The sequence below is a fragment of the Rhineura floridana genome, chromosome 2 (assembly GCF_030035675.1).
Source record: "Rhineura floridana isolate rRhiFlo1 chromosome 2, rRhiFlo1.hap2, whole genome shotgun sequence".
Lineage (NCBI taxonomy): Eukaryota > Metazoa > Chordata > Lepidosauria > Squamata > Rhineuridae > Rhineura > Rhineura floridana.
In genome coordinates this window covers 78,307,935-78,328,329 of record NC_084481.1, presented here as the reverse complement: position 1 = coordinate 78,328,329, position 20,395 = coordinate 78,307,935, and the positions used below count along the sequence as shown (strand labels likewise).

General features: G+C 42.1%; 2 protein-coding genes across 19 annotated transcripts in view; one reads left to right on the top strand and one right to left on the bottom strand.

The window, feature by feature from the left end:
- Window positions 1-619: 619 nt before the first annotated feature.
- FAIM (Fas apoptotic inhibitory molecule) lies at window positions 620-19,396 on the bottom strand. 12 transcript variants are annotated; one of them, XM_061608999.1, is made up of 6 exons: window positions 19,230-19,396; window positions 12,673-12,811; window positions 10,131-10,266; window positions 6,812-7,040; window positions 2,228-2,277; window positions 620-1,049 (listed from the first exon to the last, which is right to left on the bottom strand). In XM_061608999.1, the coding sequence occupies exons 2-6, from the start codon at window positions 12,780-12,782 to the stop codon at window positions 903-905; spliced, it is 672 nt and encodes a 223-aa protein (XP_061464983.1). In that variant the 5' UTR covers window positions 12,783-12,811; window positions 19,230-19,396; the 3' UTR covers window positions 620-902. The 12 variants fall into 12 exon arrangements, with proteins under 12 accessions (XP_061464983.1, XP_061464981.1, XP_061464985.1 ...); XM_061608997.1 differs by lacking the exon at window positions 19,230-19,396 and adding an exon at window positions 17,676-18,105; XM_061609001.1 differs by lacking the exon at window positions 19,230-19,396 and adding an exon at window positions 17,676-18,105 and having other exon boundaries at window positions 12,673-12,788.
- Window positions 19,397-19,462: 66 nt separating this feature from the next.
- Window positions 19,463-20,395, top strand: part of CEP70 (centrosomal protein 70) — a 33,362-nt gene continuing 32,429 nt past the window's right edge. For 3 of the 7 annotated variants that reach the window (XM_061608989.1, XM_061608995.1, XM_061608991.1), the window contains exon 1: window positions 19,463-19,771. The gene's annotated coding sequence lies outside the window, so the exon portion shown is untranslated. Of the gene's footprint in view, window positions 19,772-20,067; window positions 20,253-20,395 lie in introns of those variants that run through there. The other 4 variants (XM_061608990.1, XM_061608992.1, XM_061608993.1 and 1 more) reach the window with 3 other exon arrangements.

Below are 20,395 nucleotides of genomic sequence, written 5' to 3'. Positions count from 1 at the left end.
TTTGCTTGCCCCTGTATCAAGGATTTCACCAGTTCAATGGTATGTAACAACACACAGTCACCTGAAACTTTCAGCCTGCTACAGACAAATTCTGAGCTTTCCAGCATGTTTATTCTTGCATACATTTTTTATTTTCCTAAAGACAGACACTGGATTTTGAAAATGAACATGACTCATTCTCTCTTGTGTATGTATGCGAGCAGATAATCACAGAGCTCAATGGACTACTTTCTCATTACCACAACATGCCAAGCCATGACCTGCTGTAGGAGCTCATTTGTGCCTCCCATATGTAGATCCAGCCAGCTCACTCATCAGGCCCATATGCTCAGTTTACCTTTGCTTGAAGCACAATTACATGGGCCACTGGCTGGCTCTACATATGGGAATTACACGTGAGGCTCCCAGAGCAAGTCATAGCTGGGTACTTGCGTTCAGCTGAAAGCTAGCAGGATAAAGGCCACCCATGCAGATGGCTCATGGTCTTATTGATCAGCATAGTTCCAAAAAGGTTTAATAAAAGAAAACAGCTTATCATTTACACATGCCAATTTTCTACGGAAGAGACAACACACTTATTTTAAAGAGGGTATGGAAAGAATCACGCATTCTAAATGAACAAATTTCACTATTTTATTCTTCATTTATTAAAACCTTCCATGTAAACAATTTCTACATTGGTCAAAGTTCCCCTTTAGTGTCCTAATATATACAATGTTTTACAAAAAAAACCCCACACTTTATATTCTCATCTGGTCCTTCAATAAATTTCATATACAGCAGCTAGAAAATAAAAACAGCACAAACTAAATGTACCATGAAGTATATATTAAAGTTGTCAATGACCACAACAATTGAAAATCCCTGATCTTTGTATCTGCAAGAGTCAGAATAACAAAGTATTATAAAGGTGCTGTGATTTCTTCATCGTCTACGATAAGCATATGTAGAATTCCTTCTCTTCTTTTCCCACTACTGATAGCTTTAATGCAACAGTTATGCTTTCCAATACTGAAATGTGTTTCTGTCCCATCTTCTACAAATTCTCCCTGGTACAGAAAAGGAAAAATAAATGTTGAAAAGGTGTCCAGATGTGTTCAAGTACTACAAGTGATCATTAGCCACCAAAAGGTTGCTCAAAAAGCAGGGGTGGTTAACCTGCGACTCTCCAGACGTTGCTGAATTACAACACTCATAGTCCCTGGCCATTGGCCATGCTGGCTGGGGCTGATGGGAGCTGTAGTTCAGCACCATCTGGTGGAGGACCCCTATTCCAAAGCACAGGCAAAAATTCTTTCAAGTAGTCATAATCCACTTCATAGAGCAACACAGAAATTAAGCTGTGATGGAACTGGTCAGATTGTTAAGGTTTCATCACTAAAAATCTTTCCTTCACTAATTAAAACGTCTTTCAGTCAACTCTGATTGGAGATTTCAGTCTTGCATGACATACACATACAATTCTATTGGCAGATTGGGTGTGTGCAACTCTCTTTGTATGGGATATTCTAGTTTACCCATGCTATCCGTGGGGCTGAAATTTCTTGTGACTTTGTCTTGGAGCAGCATGTGGCTGCCTCCATTTTGAAATAGTGAACAAATGATTTGGAGAAGTCTGTTCTTTGTTTCATCTAAAGCTACAGAGTGGAAACAGGCTTTTTGCCTCAAATATCTTGTCTTTTCACCTTTTGATATCTTCTGGCATTTTAAAAAAGCTTTCTTCCTTTTACTAATACATTTCATGAAAATTTAGATCTCAATAAATTCAAAATTTTAATTGCATACTGTGCCTTTCCAGTTTTGAATCACTGCCAAGCTGGCTTTATGTTACCAGGTTTCCTCCGCTCCACCCCCAGCAACACTAGGATTTTTTTTTTTAATATGGAGATTTATGTAAGGCGTACCTGGAGGCCTGCTGAACATCCACAACATCTTGCAGTGTACCAAGATTTTTATAAAATATTTCATTCTTTGGGGACGGGGGGCAGAGAAACAGACCCGGGAGCAAGGCAAGGTTAACATACAACTCTGTGCCCCCATATTTCTACCTCCAGGGTATGGAAAGCAGGAATTGGTCGAATGTACATTTCCTTGCTTTTTGATTGACTTCATGTTCTGCACTTATGCAGAGAGAGGGGGTAACACTGAATATGCATCTCTTGATTGTAACTTTAATTCATTTTATTTTAAATTTTTCCTTCTTGAAATTGTCTTTGAAGTTACATACCGCTGTTTCCACTTTTTTACCATTGCACCAGACATCCATCGTGTCTTTTTCTGTTAAAAGAAACAATAGGAGTATCACATAAATATTTACTTATCATAACAATCATTTACTATAACATAAGCATGACACGTATGTCCAGACCAAAGCTTCCCATTTTGTAGTTTATATTTCATTTTGATTTGGTTGTACATTTGCAATACATGTCTGCTTCCTGCTTTCAGTTTCTTAAGGCTATTTTTTGTTTTATTTTTAACATATAGACCCTTTTCAATCAGGCTTCAGGCCAGGTCATGGGACAGAGACTGCCTTGGTCACTCTGCTTGATGACCTACGCCGGGCATCAGACAGGGGGAGTCCATCCCTGTTGGTGCTGCTGGACCTCTCAGCGGCCTTTGATACAATTGACCATGGTATCATCCTGGGCCATCTAGCTGGGATGGGATTGAGAGGCACTGTTTTATGGTGGCTGCAGTCCTACCTGATAGACAGGACCCAGAAAGTGGTGCTGGGAGACTACTGCTCATCCCCCTGGCCATTGGCCTACGGGGTACCGCAGGGTTCAATTTTGTCTCCCGTGCTCTTTAACATTTATATGAATCCACTTGGAGGGGTCATCTGGAGATATGCTGATGACACTCAACTCTCCCTACCACCCAATGGCAGAGAGGGAGTGCTCGTCCTAAACCGGTGCCTGGAGGCTGTGAAGGGCTGGATGTGGGCTAACAAAGTGAAACTTAATCCAGACAAGGCGGAAGTGTTGCTGGTCAAGGGGAAAACTGCGCCAGGGATAGGGTTGCAACCAATTCTGGATGGGATTAAACTCCCCTTGAAGGAGCAGGTCCACGGTTTGGGAGTCCAAACCAATATCAGGTGGCTGCAGTAGCCAGGAGTGCTTTTGGCAAACTCAAACTGGTCTACCAGCCGCATCCTAGAAGCAGTTGACTTGGCCAGTGACACATGCATTGGTGGCATCAAGGCTTAATTACTGTAACACACTCTATGTGGGGCTGCCTTTGAAAACAGTTTGGAAATTACAGTTGGTTCAAAATGAAGCAGCCAGAATGTTAACTGGAGTATGGTGCAGGAAGCATATCACCCCGTGCTTTATCGACTCTCCACTGACTTCCAATTTGTTTCCGGGCCCAATTCAAAGTGCTGGTTCTGAGCTTTAAAGCCCTAAATGGCCTTGGACCAATATACCTGAGGGACCACTTACGCCCATATGTACCTGCCCGGGATTGAAGATCATCTGCCTCAGGTCTCCTCTGCGTGCCTGGAGTGAAAGATGTCAGACTAACAGGCATGCAGGAGAGACCCTTTTCAGCTGTGGCCCCCAAGCTTTGGACTACCCTACCCCAAGAAATCCACTCTGCTCCTTCCCTAATGGTTTTCCGGAGACTTCTGAAAACGATCTTGTTCCGGAGAGCCTTTGGGAGGGAATGAAGGTAGAGCCTGATACTGATTTTATCCCTTCTATGTTAATTTTTACCTCAGTAGTCCCTTCAGTACCACTCCCTATATATGCATATGTGTGTGTGTGTGTGTATGTATATATATATTATTTTATGTATTTTAATTGCATTTTAGGTATTTTAATTTATTTTAATGTTTTTGTGATTTTTATTGTGAACAATTTTATTATGTACGTGCTTGATTTTATTGTAAGCTGCCAGGGCCAGCCCCAGGCATGCTGGGGCCCTTGGGCTCCAGCCTGCCCCAGCCCCCAGCACTCCCCTTCTGTGATTTGCTGCAGGATCTGTACCACGGATCACAGGGTGGGAGATCCCAAGCCGCCTGCAATTCCCCTGTTCTACTTATCTTTCTCTGTGTTGTTTTTTCAGCTGCGCATACTGAGCGTGCAGGTTTTCCATCAATCAAGATGGCGGCCAAGGTTTCCCTAAGGGGCTGAAGCCTCTGCTGCCATCTTGGTTCAGCCCCTTAGGGAAACCTCAGCCGCCATCTTGATTGATGGCAAACCTGTGTGCGCAGTGCACGCAGCTGCAAAAAACAGCAGAGAGAAAGGTAGGTGAAGCGGGGGAATGGCGGGCAGCTCTGAAGTTCCTGTCCTGCTATCCATGGCAGCAATCCTGCCATGGATTGCGGAAGGAGAGTGCAGGGCCCCCTCAGAGGCCCCTCTACCTCAGCCAGTGCTCCACCTGGCCGCCCTTTAGAACCGGCCCTGTAAGCCACCCTGAGTGCCCTATTATAGGGTAGAAAGGCGGGATAAAAATATTTTAAATAAATAAATAAAATATTATTCCTTCTCCTTCTTGCAGCCCCATCACCACTTTGCATGCTGCTCCAAAGGGTCCCCTAACCATCAGAGCAGATTTTTAGGGGGATGCAGGGTTAATTATTGAACATTTTCTCCTCCCCCTTCCACCAGTATCATGTGAGCCAAGTTCTGCTGGAACTGAGAATCCAAGCCACAGAAAATCCATGTATCAGCTGAAAACAAAAACAACAAAAAAAGAGAAAACACAAGGCATACAAGGAAAAGGAAATGTCCTGCCCTCCTCCAGGTGCCTACTCCAAGGGAAGCTCGGAGAATGGCAACAAGGGAGATGGCCTTCTCAGTGGTGGCCCCCAAATTATGGAATGATCTTTATGACGAAGTGCGCCTGGCGCCAACACTGTTATCTTTTCGGCGCCAGGTCAAGACTTTCCTCTTCTCCCAGGCATTCTAGCATGTGTTTTATATTGTTTTTATATTGTTTTAAATTTTAAAATTGTGTTTTAAATTGTGTTTTAAAAAGATGTATTTTAAATTGTATTTGTTTTTAGTTACTGTAAACCGCCCAGAGAGCTTCGGCTATGGGGCGGTATACAAGTATAATAAATAAATAAATAGTACATAGCCTGAAAGGGTATGCTTTCCCCATCTCCAGAATGTTGTGCTTCCCTCCCCTACTGTATCTGCCTATGTGGCACAGCAGAAGGAAGGGGGAGAGGGGAAAGGTATGCTTTATCCCTAGCCCATTCCTGAAACTCACCTCCCAGGAGGCCTCAACAGCACTACAAAGCTTCTATTCCACACCACCTGAAGCCATGAACCGGAGCATTCTCAGGAGATGGGAATACACACCGACACCTGCAATAGTTGTATTTCCCAGTATCTTATTACATGGAAAGACAGTTTTCTAAATCAACAATTTAACTATCTTTCATAATTTGAGTTTTCCTCATTCATAAAACAAGAAATTCAATCTTTGAAGGATCTATTATTAGATTTCCACTCAAAGCAAGAGCATATAATCCTAAAAATATGGGTCATGGATTCAGGCACTAGAGTAACCTACTTAAATAAATGTAATTTCTTTTGTTTAATTCTGCCATTTTTTATTATTTTGATTTATTCTGGTTTAGATAATCCTATCGAGAAGAACTGCACAGGCCAATGAAAACTCTCCTTACTCCTATTCAGACTCTCCTCTGGTTCCTGAGATTACAGCAGGTATGACCACACAAAAATATTTTCGGAGACATAAAGAAAATTACTTCACTTTGTAAGTGAAGGTATTTAAGAAAGCTGAATTCTTCATCCAACATCACTTTCTGTGCTTCAAATTAATATTTATTTAAGACATGTATATATTGCTCATAATAAAGCCAAACTGGAACATTACCCTAAAATGCCTGCCAGAATAAATGAGTCTTTGTCATGCACCTGAGGTTCAGCAAGGAGAGTACCTGTCTTGTCTCAGTTGGGAGGGATTTCCACAGGTTTGGGCCCACAACACTGAATGCAATATATCATAGCACACACATCTCCCTTGCACATTGTCTCATAGTTTCACTTGGTGACTGTCTAAATGTCAGGTGTAGGTTTACTTCTTAACTAGAGTGATGTTAGCAATGTAGCTGTGATGTAGCTACAGCTAAAGCCAATTAACAAGATTTGGCCTATCAAGGGGTGTGTCCATCTTGACTTATCTCTCCCCAATGTGTCTTGTAAGAGGTTATATGTGATGCAACATCCTCATGCTTGCTGTTCCTCACACTGCTCGCAGAGGGAAGGGAAATGCAGAATGTGATCGTGTAATTTTTTTAAATTTTCCAGATCATGGGTTGGTAGCATCTACAGATCCCGGAAAAGGCTAGCTATGACTTTTGAACAAGTAAGCTACTGCCATACATACATTAAAGAAGGCTAACAATATTTAAATAAGCATTAGACTTGTGTGCTCCCCCTCTCCTCTCTTTCTGCTGCAGGGCAGGGAGGAGAATGTTGAAACTAATCTGGTTTAGTGTTACATGCAAATGTCATCCAACACTAACAATAAACTAGGCAATGGTAGTTTAAAATGGTAAAATTATCAGTAGTTCAGATTACTATAATTTACAGAAGTGTTTAGATGTTTTTTCCTTATCAATAAGGCCTTTAACTGATTCCCAGAAGTTTCTACTAGTTCCCAGAATTGTCCAAGACCAGGCTCCAACAAGATTTGCTTTTATAGTTTATTTCTAATAAAGGGGTGACAACAAACAATACATTGTGTTCTCTCAAGGGCATCACAGCATGACTAAACAAAATATATGAAAACATACAAAAGACAAATATAGAACTATGTAAGAATAACCTACCTAATACAACCCTAAAATCTGTACCATCCAAATGTAGTACCCAAGTGTTAGTTGTTTTTGACCTGTTCTCCATGTATTTTGTGAGGCTCTTGCCGTTGATTTCCAATGTATATTCATACGCAAAGCCGCTAACTGCATCAATGTTAATAGTAGCCTTTGTTTTGGCTGCTCCAACAGTAAATGTCTCTTTTCCCACTAATTTGAACATCCACTCTTTTCTCATTACTTCCTGAAGAGAGATAGGGAGGGGGGAAGGGTGTTAACAGATGTTTTACTTCCTTGTTGAAAGCATGGGAGACATCAAATAGCTTTTTATTTGTTTATATTATAACAAAAACAGCTTAATCTCAAGTATACATTTCAATTTAAACCAAGTGTTACATTATCATGTCAGAAAATACAAGAGTGTTCTGAGCAACTGGATGGAGCGTTTTGACACACAGCAGGATGTACGCAGTTTATCAATGCTAAAGGGAGTCAGTGCTAAAGCTAATTCATAGATGGCACCTAGCTGCTCTACGTCTACATCACATTAATAGGGGCTTGTCGCCCTACTGTTTGAAGGAATGTCAGGAGCAGGGCGGCACATAATGCACCTATGGTGGGAGTGCCAAAGGGTAAACAAGTTTTGGCAAGCAGTCTCAAGTATCAACACAGCAGGATGTCAATATGAATTCAGAACTGACCTTGCTGTCATTTTGGGAGCAGAGTACATTGCTTGTACAAAAGGATTTAATAATTCATATATAAGCAGCTTGATGGAAATTGCACATTACTGGGAAAGTGAGGATTTTGTGCTGGGGAAATGGTATAATAATACGTATATAGGCAGACAATAATGCTGGGGAAAACAGAAGGGAGTAGAAAAAGAGGAAGACCAAAGAAGAGATGGATTGATTTCATAAAGGAAGCCCCAGACCTGAACTTACAAGATCTATACAGGGTGGTTTATAACAGATGCTATTGGAGGTCGCTGATTCATAGGGTCGCCATAAGTTGTAATCAACTTAAAGGCACATAACAACAACAATAACTGGCAGACAATGTGATATGTGACCAGCTGAAGCAATGTGCATACTCTGTGCCACAGACCACTGTTTATCTGTTTGATTCTGTTGCTACTGAATTAAAGGGAAAAAATGACTGCACCTTCAGATATGTATGCATGCCTGCACTTTCACACATGATGAGAACTAGGGAGATAATGCCTTGGGGCTTTCCCCCGATGTAGATGTTTCACTATGATATCATACTGGATGTTAACAAGGCCTAACCCTTCTTTCTCATATCATACTGGGAAACTGCATTTCTGTCAGAACAGATATGTATGTGTCAGAGAAGAGCATTGTAGCTGGAGCTCTGTATTCACTTTTTACCAGGGGTGTCACAGGAAAAGGGGCAGCCAAAAAGTTGAATGCTCCTGCTCAATTTCTGCGACTTGCCTGAGTGGACTGCCTGTCCCAGTTCTATATGTGAGTACACCCACCCACCAGCCTATTCCCATCTCAGAGCAAAAGTTTACAGTAGTGGCTACAGTTGTAGGTGGTAACAGTAGAGCAGAAACTCCTTGGACAGGACAAACATCCTGGCCTCTTCCCTCCTTCCCCTGTGCTTGCTTTTTCCCCCTTAGCATTTATATGGGATCACAAAAATTGAACTGCAACTCTCATCATTCCTGGCAAGGAATGCCAAGGCTGGGAATGATAGGAGTTGTAATTCAATCCCCATGATCTCAAGTGGAAGGAAACATCACCGTACCAAGATGCTGGCTACATCTCCATTTGCTTTTGAAAAAAGCAAGCGCAGGGGAAGGAAGAAGAGGCCAGCAAGGTGAGGGGGGACTGTCCTGTCCAAGGGGCTACTACATTGCTGCTATCAGCTGTCTGGTCTCTATAGTAAGTTTATGCTCTGGGGGTGGGGAGGGAGAAGAGGATGAAGGAATCAGCTTGAGGGTAGACAGAGGGAAGGAAAGAAATTTGGCCAAGTGGGAATTGAGCCCCCTCAAGTGGCCCAATTGAACATTTGATATCTGAAGGGTTGGCTTAAGGGGTCCCATATTCATTTCTACTTTTTACTACAGCAGTTATCACTGCCACATAGTTCACTTCAGTTTCAAACAGTAGCTTTATGAACTCCTGTAGCAAGAAGTGACATCACCGTTCCGATGGCATGCACTATCTGCACCTATAAAGGAATATCCAGTGATGTGGGTTTCCTAGAAATTTTTGAAAAGAAAATTTTCCACTGTGCTAAATTGATTATCTGATTTACCATGGTTGTTACTTACATTAGTAAACAAAACTAATTTGTTTACTAATATTATGTGTTGCATAAATATGTAAAAAGTTCTTCCAACAGCCAAAATGAGTAGAACTGAAACACAGACTTGGGGGGTGGGGAAATGGTGGCGTAGTGGTTATGGTATTGGACTACGACCTGGGAGACCAGGGTTTGAATCCTCATATAGCCATGAAGCTCACTGGGTGACCCTGGGCCAGCCACTGCCTCTCAGCCTCATGAAAACCCTATTCATAGGGTCGCCATAAGTCGGAATCAACTGAAGGCAGTACATTTACATTTAGTGGGAAATGGCTTAAATGATGCATTTTTAAAAAGAAAATTACAGTAAACGCTTTACTTAGTTTTTATATTGGAATATTTGTAAATATTTTAAGATATGCCATATTTCCCTCACATTATTTACTTTTTAAGAAACAAAAGAGAAGGCACTGAAAATTATTAAACTAAGTTTACTATGCCTGAAGAATTGCATACATAAATATATGTGCTTCAAAGTGTTTCCAAACTGAGAGGGGCTTCCACGGTTAATGTTTAGATTTGACTAGTATTATAGCCATTTTAGTGACCCAAATTGACATGTATTGTGTTCATTCATTGTCTGGGGATTCATGCATTGTTAGTGCTTCCCCAGCCAATTCCTGGCAAATGCACCCATGTTAAGTGGATCCTCCAATCCGGGTTCAAATGGCTGCTCCTCTGTTTGCTGAAGTTTGCTGTAGTTGATGGTTCTTCAGGCTTAGCAGGGTTCAGTTTAACAATTGGTACTCAATATTTTAAGAAAAGTAATTTCTAAAAGCAGAAAATTTTCTAGTGGAAAAAATTTCCATCCCACATTACTATATGTACTTCTGTTTGGGATCTTAGACCAAAACTTTTCTTCTGAATTGCAGAACAGTGAAACCACTGCAGAAAAAAACTTCTTACAGACGGTACCTTTGGCTAACAAGGTTTTACTAGTGTAAAAAAAATGGTGGTTTGTTTTTCAAAAAAATGCATGCTTTTCATGAAAGAATCCTACCTTTCCATCCACATACACAATGCGTTTTCCTGAGGTGGTCCCATGCTCAAATTCAATTTTGTGAACACCATCACTTAAACCCACTTCCCAGATAGCCACTAGGTCTGCCATTTTGTCCAGGTAGTTGTAATGAGATCTGCAGGAATACAAATTTAAATATGACTGGTTAATAAGTATTCCGCAATCCAGAGAGCCCGTTTAGACATGTACAAAAATCTGCACATGTTCACTGGGCTTTTTACTCTCCACTCCAAGCAGCTCTTTATTCTACATTGGAGTCTGCTTGTGAAGTGTCTCTAAATTTTATCCTCAGGTTCCAAAGGACCTCTTTGGAAAGAGAGAACTGAAATAATGCATTCCATTTGCTCTAAATTGGTTCCTTAGTCCTGTGTGGTGGTGTTTTTATTTAGATAGTCTTTAATAAACTGTTTGGAAGTACCTTCTCGCACAGTTTCTAAGCTACAAGGAGCAGAGCAATAATAAAATTATATTAAAAATCAAACGATATACTGATCACAAGACTGCATGGACTAGAATGGAAATAGGCATTTACTTTGACATGTACATATAAAGTCCAGCTGGTGCCCTGGCACTCAAAGAAGGGCTTTTGATCCAACAGACAGAGAAGGTGGAAAGGCAATTTTTGCCGAACTTCCTGCAGCCTCCCCAAACTCAGCTCTTTAAGAGTTGGACGACCCTCCAAAACAGGGTGCAAGTTTGCATGGGGTGTATGTGTGCTGGCTGCAGGGGAAATCAGCAAAAATTGCCTCCCTTCCTCTTACACTAGTAGACATCTTCACTGGATTAAGTCCAATTAGATTCCACCCAAAACTATTTAAATAAACTTTTTCAGCCATCAAATATATTTCCTTAAATAAGTCAATGTTTTGTCATTTTAAGGAATGCTCTCATCTGTGTCATTATAATCAATTTTAATAGCAAAATCTGAAATGGTGCTTTTTATGATTTACTTAGTTAGTAGGTATTTGTATCTTAAATATAACCAATTGTTGTGCTCCACCCCAATCTCCGAGAGGTGAGAGATCTCCATGGCTCCCTGCACTTGGCCAGGGTATGGGTTTCCTTGGAAAGAAGATAAGCGGAGTTTATGGTATCTTTATGAAATATGGTTTATTTTACACACATTCCAATGGGGTTCTCCATTACGACAGTGCACAAAGCAGTGGCAAATACAAATAATTTAGATCTATCGACTTCTAAAGTACTAAATTTTTTACTAGGTTTCTATTTACACTTCATTCACAATGCTTCAAGTTACAGCAGTTTTGCAAATAATTTATCAATGATTTTTACAAATTCACTGGTCCACACATATGAATTTTTATAATTTGAAGCACAACGATAGCTTGAAATAAAAAACCCAGTTCTCCTCTAATTCACAAAAACATCACTTCTAGTTTGCCACAAGGAATTTATTTACCTCAAACTACACGGTGAGTGGCTACAATCAAGCCTGGGTTATATCACAACTCTGCATTGTGCTGGTGGCTCTCATGAGCAGCGAGCATGTGAAGATGCTTTATATCGAGACTTATGCTGACCATAATTGACCCAATATACTGCAGTCTACTGGACTGGCAGCAAGCCTTTCCTAGCCCTGCTATCATGAGATGCCAGGGATTGAACTAGGACCCTTTGCAAACCCACTTTAAACCATGGCTTTTTTGGGGGGGGGATCCGAATTAGCTTTAAGGACAGGTTGCTTATTTGTAATAGACATTTAAGTGGTCATCTGTGCAGACACACATATGGGATCTCTACCTGCACAGAGCAATAATTCAACTTCTAGAGGTTTATGTAGCAATTTAGCCCTGTCCTCAATCACAAACATCTTGTGTGCCGTCATTAGCTTGAAGGCAGGAAGAATGCCTCTTTCCCACAGTTACTTTGAGAATGCTGCAAGCTCATAAAACAAAGTAGATGGGGGAAAATGCCTGCATTGGAGAAGGTGTTGGTATAGGTGACCATTTGAATAGCATCAATTCTAGATAAAAGCAAACTGTCTTCTTTGTGGTCTCTGGAGACTACGAAGCTCACCTAGATAGAGAAGGATGCAAGCTGTCAAGTGAAGATAATTTTGTAGGACAACTCTGCCAAGTATTGCATCAGCGTGTGCGTTTGTGTCCAGGGCACAGTATTTCACAAATATAACTGAATTATTTTATTTATATGCCACTTTCCCTTAATTATGTTCAAGATGGCTCACAGAAACAAACAAACAAAAAGAAAAAAGAAAAACAAATAAATATTGTAGTTTTCAGATAACCTTAAAATACTTTTTTTGGAAAACTATAACACTTATAGTTACCATTCTTTTATTCTGTAACTATTGATCAAGTTAACTGTTATGCTAACACATGCTGAAATCTAGAAGAAGTACTTATTGGCTGACTGACAGGTTTGCAAGTCGACTGCTTTGTGACATTGTACAGATTTTACTGTAAAAAAGGTAGGGAATTATGTCCTACAAAAATCTGTGTTGCACTATTCTCTGCTTTCATTCACCTAAAAACCTTCTCACCTGGGAGCTGCCACAGGACAATGGTGATAGGCAAGCAAGGCAGGGAAGCAAGCAAGAATCTCAACACCTGTAGACTGATGAGTTCTGATGAAATAGACTAGTGATGTCATAATCAGCTGTGCAAGACAGACAATAAAATCTGAGAATTAAAGAGAAATCCCCATTATGTAAACCCCATCACTAAAAACACTTGATATTACTGACTCTTTTTATCTTAACTGTGTTTCTCCTAACCAGAATTACATTGCGTGAGATAAAAAAAGACTTAAGTCATGATAGTCTTTTGCAACAAAAGCAAGCAACAGAGTCTTATGGCATCTTAAAGACCAACACTGATCATTGCAAGAAAGCTTATATCAGTTTTTAAGGTGTCACAAGGTCTGCTATTTTGCTAAAACACTTACTAGAGGAAGAATTTTCAGTGATATCAGTAGTATGTCATGATCTATCAATCAGCTATATATATATATATGTATGTGTGTGTTATGTATATTCTAATACAATTTATTCTCTCTCTCTAATACTAAACTCAATTCTCTGCACTATTTATACACAAGAGGGAGGCATCAGCCAGCTATGGGGAAACCCTGAGGTTTGCATAAATTAAAAAAAAATTAAGAAAAACTCCCAAGAACAACCTAATGAGGGCTGAGCATGCTCAGCAGGCACAGTACATGCTGCCTAACTCTACATATAAACAGAAAAACCAATGGGAAGGGAAATAGGATGGAATGGTCCTGAAAGAAGACATGGCTGATACACTGAACAAGAACACCGAATATTAACTTTTTGTTGCAAGTCCCACTAGCTCCCTCTAATAGCAAACTCAGATGGTCAAAAGCCTACCAGTTGGGAAGTGAAACAAAGCCACTGTAGTGGTTCTGCATATTCGCGGGACTCTCTAACTATTTATATTCATTTGCATATTAAAACAAAGTTAAAAAAACACCCAAGTCTGGCAAGGATCTGTAAGATCCTGAATATACCAAATGTTGCTGAAACCCCTAGAAGTTTACAGTAAGCGTCCTGAAGGAGGAATTATTAAGGTTGGGCTGAGCTGTATGCTATGAGGTTAAAAAGCTACCCTCACTAGGATGTTTTCAGGAGAAAGAAAAAAGGCTACATTTTCCCTTTCCCACTCTCCAGAATACCCAAGGGAAGGCATTTGGGGTGGGGATGTGCTTTTTCATCCCTCCCCTCAGCTTTCTCTTCTGAGGGGCCTGAGTAGTACTACAAAGCTCCTGTTTCAGAGTAGCTGGCACTATCAACTGGAACACCTCTTAAGGGATGGGAAATGCACTACAACCTTTAATTTGCAGGTCCCGCTTGTAGATTACTATTATTAAAATATTACTGGAATTCCAAAGTTTTAATAATCCTTACCTTTGTTGCTCTATTCACCAGTGCTTAGGGTTAAAATATATTGAGGAAGACACAGGAATTCTAATGTTATTTGCGAGAAAGCTCCATTGAACTCAGTGGTACTTACTGCCAAGTAAACATGCACAGGATCAGACTGCTACTGTATCAGGAGCATCAGAGCTCCAGAGTCTGCACTGGCCTCTGACAGATTTCCAGGCACAATTCAGGAAACTAATTCTGACATGTAGGCCTGATTCAGAAGTAGTATAAGCCCCCACAAATCTCAGTTTGAATACTTATGAATGAGGAAAAGAAAGTTAAAAACTTCCCGCTGTAGTTAACAATCTAGAATATCACACCACTGTTAGTGAACAAACTATGATTTGTTGTACAAATCATGTCCTGCTTTAAAATCCCCTTCCCTCATACACACAGGGAGAAAAAGAAAGAGGAGTTCACAAACCTGAGGCTTCCCATGGCAGCCTGGTTCACATGAAACACTAAGCCAAACCATGGCTAAGCATGAATGCACAGATACACTACTCAGAAAAAAACTGTGGCCACTTCACTCATTCTGCTGTCATGCTACCTGGAGCTAAGCCATGATTTGGCTCAGTTATGTCCTAACCAGGCTTATGATTTGTCTCACTTCAGCCAAACCACAAGCTGTAGCCAAGGCTTGTTACTTGTGATTTGTCTGAGGAACAAATAACGCTAAGCCAAACCATGGCTTAACTCCAGGTAGCACTGCAACAGGAGGACTGGGGGAGGACTGAAGTGGCTGCAATTTTTACTGTAAGTACCTACATGCTCACATGTTCATGCTGAGCCATGGTTTGTCTTAGTTACATGTGAACTGGACTGGTGTGCCCTACTAATGCAAAGCATGTCCTAAATGGCCAACATACCTTACATATTGTCTCTTTTCCAATGTCACATCACAATTCCTAACATTAGCAAAGAGAGGCTTGTCAAGAGCAGCACCAACATATATGATACCACTTTCTCTCTCAGAGACAGGCCCTATTCCTTTAGGAGTCATTGTTGCAGACATCTCACTTCACCTTCTCACCTACTATGTAGTGGGAAGCAAAGAAGAAGGGCCTACATTTTATTTATTTAAATTATGCTCCTATTTCCATAATTGTTTGAAATTACTCATGACATCAGCTTCAAAGACAACAGCATACCATAAAACTGAAACAAACATTACCAATCATAAACTGAAGGTCTAAAGCGGAAGTGGCACCCAAACCCCAACCATATTTCTCCATCTCATTAGGGATTTACAAATATGTTTAAGAACCAGAAAAGAGGAAAGAAATGAAGCTCTTGGCAATCACTGAGAAAGCCCAGCTCCTTTCCACTGATCATTTTATTCCCTGATGATGACATTTGATTAGAACTGTGTTTCTCAAACTGTGGGCCAGGGACCACCAATGGGGCTCAGCACCACTACCCATCCCCAAAGTGTACTGTAGCCTTTTGGTTGGACTGACACCAGCAGTGGCAGCTCAGACAGGTTAGAGAGCAAGGGAAGAGCAAAGTTACAGCATGAAAAGTTGGAGAAGAAACACAATCAACAGAGAGTGGCTGGTTAAATATAAGGCAAGGAAGAGAAAAAACATGAAGGAGGGAGGCAAAAGGGATTGATGGACAGAAAAAGTTGGGAGAAGAGGGTACAAGTTAAGCATCATCTCAGGATCTCAGGGTATGGTCTGATGGCACATGAGGCCACCACCTTGCTGATGCTAAGCAGGTCTGGGTCACGTCAGTGCCTGGATGGGAGACCACCTGCGAACCACATATATGCTGCCAAGTTCCTTGATGAAAAAAGGAGGAATATAAATGTAAGAAAATAATTTAAAAAATTAAAAAATCAAGAGGAAATGGGGAAAAGAAACAACAGGAGAGAAGTGGAAATACTCTGAGAAGCATGTGGATCAGGGAGGGAGGAAAGATAAATATAAAATAAAAGCCTTCTCCACTCTAGTGCCTTAGGATCAGGAAGTTCTACCAAAAATACCTCTAGGGCCAATACCTGCACTTAGCTTTAGGAAACCTAAACTATGAAACTCCCTGACACACAGATATTGCCTTGGTACAGAATTTAGCCATTTCCAAAGTGGAAATTTGACTAGATATCAATAGAAAGTGATGTCAGTAATTGCCAACTTATTATACCAGTCTCTGTCTTCATCCACTATTGTTTTGTTACTGACTCCAGTCCACTGATGGACCTCACTAATTTTCAGCCCTCTCAACTGGGCCCTGGGGGTAGAAGGTTTTGAAACCCCTGGATGAAAAGATATAGGGAGAGATGCTCATACAGGGAGAGATGCTCACCAAGATATATCAGTCCCAGCAGGCCTGGAGGGCTTTTAAAAAGCAAGCCATAGCACCATAAATTAGGTCTGGAAGATCACAGGTATGCAATTTACAAAGAACCAACTAGATGTGTTTCCATCTGCCAACAATGCAACATTCTGCACTAGCTGCCACTTCCAAACAGATTTTAAGGGGTGAGAAAGTGGAAACCCTATCCATGTCACAGGTACAAATACTAAAACCAAAATGTCTCATTCTACACTTACGGAGTTCTAGATTCTTCCATAAAAGGGTCACCAGAGGTTTGGCAGAAACATCATAAGCCTTGTAAATGCAGACATGCATTTGGTGGCTAGGGTTAAGTAAGGGAGGATGCATGATCTAACTGTACAGTACCTTTGCAAAATTATGCTGCTTTATTCCTGATTAATCTGAAATAACTAGGAGAGGTGGGTCACAATCACTTAGTCTGATTCGAATCATCCTTCCATACCAAGAGGGTGAAAGAGAAAGTTGTTCTATCTTCAGAAGGATTGTTACAGTGGATTAAAACAGCCATTGTAGCGGCTTGTATCCTTGATTTAGCTTTCTAAGGACGATGCACTTTGTTTCTAGGCGGGGTATGTATACAAACAGCCAGGAATGATCACGTCATCCGGATTAGCTCCATAATGCCTTTTTAACCAGGAAAAGGCTGGATCTTTCCTTCCTCTTCAGTTCATGAAGGGGGAAATCCAGCCTCAGGTAGTCAGTGTGAGTGTGAGGCGAAGGGGCAGTTGCCGATCCAGAGTATTAAGTCCCACTGAATACAGCGCTTCAAGCATTTACACACAACGGCCCTGGGGCTGTATCTAGGCCAGGACAGCTGAGATATACAGTAACCGGGGATGGGGGGCGGCAGGGGGAGAGAGACAGAGAAAGGGACAGGTCTACCTCTCACGGAGGCTAGTGACAGGACCTCCCACCTCTTTCCCACTAGGATCTCTCCCGAAGGCAAGATTGTTTCCTAGGACAGTGGCAGGGACCTGCAGCTGCCGCGTATCTATGCACGACGAGTTCACAGCACTTACTAACACCAGCTTCTACCTGGTCCTAGCCCGACAAAAAGAAAAGAAAATGGCGCGCGGGGGGGCTGCCCATGACTGCTTATCATACTTTGTCTTCCCTCCCTCATATACCTGTGCGGCTTCCCCAGACCGTTACTCCGCTCGCAACTGCCTCTCACTCCCAAAATGGCGGCCGAGTCTGGAGGAGGAGAGCGAACGGGACCGGAGCAACCGCCCAGCGCCTCTTCCCTCCACCCTGCAACTCACCTGGGCTGGCCTGCTTTTTTCCGTCCGTCACCCGGCTACGACTTTCATCACTCCTCTATTCACACCACACCCCCCCGTAGCGGAGCTTCTCTCCTTCAGCGCTGCCTTCTCTTTAGCACCACCTCTGGAAACGCCTCGGCCTCTCGCTTCCCTACCACAATGTTTCTCCGCAGCCTCCCAAATTTCCTGCTCATTCGCTTCGATGCTCCCGCGCCACTACTTTTCTTCCTTTAAGGGGTGCCATTCTGTCCATTCTTTTTTCAGTGCTCCGCTGTGTTCAATGAGACTTTCCCCCAAGGGCAAGGCTGCAGTTCTGTGCACATTTCTCGAGCGTGGGAGGGACAACAACCCATTGAACACAACAGGATTTGTCTCCGAGAAAACCTGCATAGGATCACACGCGGTCTTCTTTTGAGCTGCCTGAGTTTTGCAGTGATACAGCAGTGCTGATGAATCGACGATATCCGCACGTACCGTTGGAAAAGTCGGTAGCTGAATTAGGAAACCAGCTCACTTTTCTTGGATTGTTTGAAAAAGACAGTGTTGAATAGTTAAGGATAGAATGTAATTCGTTCTGGATATAGAGTCCTTTTCAGCAGTTTTTTCTACATGTTTGCTTAATGCAAAGAAATAGGATGGCCGCTAATAGGCCCTCCTCTGGGTTCCGACTCATAGGGAAGCCCGGAGAGTGGTGACAAGATCTAGGGCCTTCTCAGTGGTGGCCCCCGAACTATGGAATGGTCTCCCCGAGGAGGTGCGCCTGGCGCCGACACTATCATCTTTTCGGCGCCAGGTTAAAACCTTTCTCTTCTCTGAGGCATTTTAATTCCTGTTAATTCTAAGTTATTATATTTTGATATTAGACTGTACAGTTTTTTGTACAGTTTTGTATTGTGATATACTGTATTGTGTTATTTTTATTGTATTTTTAATGTTCACCGCCCAGAGAGCTGTTGCTAGTCGGGCGGTATATAAGCTTAATTAAATAAATAAAATAAATAAATAAATTTTGTATTCCCATTCTGACAAGGTCGGATTATAATGGTGCAGGTGCATGTGCCTGGTGCAAGATGGAAGGACGGAATAGTCATTCTTTAGGCTATTCTTTTTCATCCAAGGCATTTTAAGAATACATGTATTGTGGCAAATGGTTTAAAATAATAAATATTACATCTGGGAAGCAATCCAGCCAAACTGAAGCACTTTTAAGTCCCATCAATTTCAGTGGAAAACCAAAATCTGCAATCCTATACATACGCGAGAGTAAATCCCATTGACAATGTGGATTACTTCTGAGTAGACATGTATAGGATTGCACTGCAAGTCTTGGGCATTTTAAAGACAAAGGGATATGTTATGACCTAAGTTTCGCAGACTACTTACTACAGTACTTGTCAGATGCATGAAATGTGTATCCAGTTCTCTCCCGCCCCCACATGCATTGCAGGCATATACGGAGGGTGGGCTGGGCCAAGTAGCCACGCCTATGACATGCTAAATGTTTACAAAATTAGCATTTACAAGCGTTTACATGATGCTCCCATACGAAGGTACCTTTCTTTTCTCTCGAGGGGAAGTTTCGGGCAAAGCCTCCTTCCCTATGGACACGAGGGGACGGAAGCGATACTTGGCGCTTATATCACTGGTGAAAGCATCGATAGAAACGTCTGAAGGGATATGGTTGGTGTACAGATTTCAAGATCGCGCGGAAACCTGTACCCGGCGGGACCTTGTCTCTCAGTAGGTGTGAGAAGGGGAGGAGCTATTATTTGGGCCCGCCCCATCCGGGTCTGCGATACAAGAGGAGGAAACGACAATGACCGAGAAGAAGCAGGAGGGCCCTCTTGTAAAGGCAGGCGCTGGTGTATTTGCTTTAATTGCACTATTATAGTCTGGCCTTGAGCGAAAGTGCCTCCAATAGATGGATGCCCACCTAATGCTTGAAAGCCTCCAGCGGGATCTTCGGAAGAGATGCGGTGATGGTGGGGGAAACATCACCTGGTGAACAGCTACACAGTGGGCAACAGTTAAAGGCACAGGGACGCCACTAGCAAAAATGGTCATTCTGCGGTCAGAAAGGGAGCGAAATAGAAAACGTGAGTTTACCCCCCCGGAGAAGAGCAACATCTTTTTATCCTGCCACAAAATATATCTGAAAGTGAGAGAACCCCCCTCCCCCGTGTAGCCTAATGTTACGCAGGTTGGTGCTCACTAAAAATAAATCCCACAGATTAAATTTGGCAGGGATTGAGGAGTGCGATGACAGCTCCTCCTGAAGAAACGATTCCCTCCCAGGCGACTAAGGGGGAGCCGAAAGGCGAGCAAAGTTTGGAAGGGGCGGAGATTGAAACCCAACCCTGGGGGCGGCCCTACTTCATTGATTTCCTCCAACCCCCGGCTTAGTTTAAGAGCCCTCCTATAACGGCCGTGAAAGACACAGCCCCTCGCCGCTGGAGAGAGGAAGCAGCAGGATACTTATTAAATGGTCATTGAGAGGTGATTTACGATCTTGAGGCGCGCAAGTGGAAATAGGGACAAGCGTTCAAAGGAAGGCACAAACGCACTGCGGTGCACAGGGTGGGTCGCTCGGTCGTGTGGAACCTTCACAAGAGTCTGGGGGGGGAGATGTTATTGTTTTACGTGTGCTGGTGCTTTTGTTATTTAGGCCTCTCTGCACCGACAGGGTTTGATTAAAGGATTGTACTCGTTCTGCTCATTTT

Coding starts and splice junctions, on each gene's coding strand:
- FAIM (XM_061608999.1), bottom strand. CDS start 12,782: ATGACATCACTAGTCTATTTCATCAGAACTCATCAGTCTACAGGTGTT. Junction 7,041..10,130: donor TTGTGTATGTGGATGGAAAG/GTAGGATTCTTT, acceptor ATCTCTCTTCAG/GAAGTAATGAGAAAAGAGTG. Junction 2,278..6,811: donor AGATTTTAGGGTTGTATTAG/GTAGGTTATTCT, acceptor TTCTTTTAACAG/AAAAAGACACGATGGATGTC.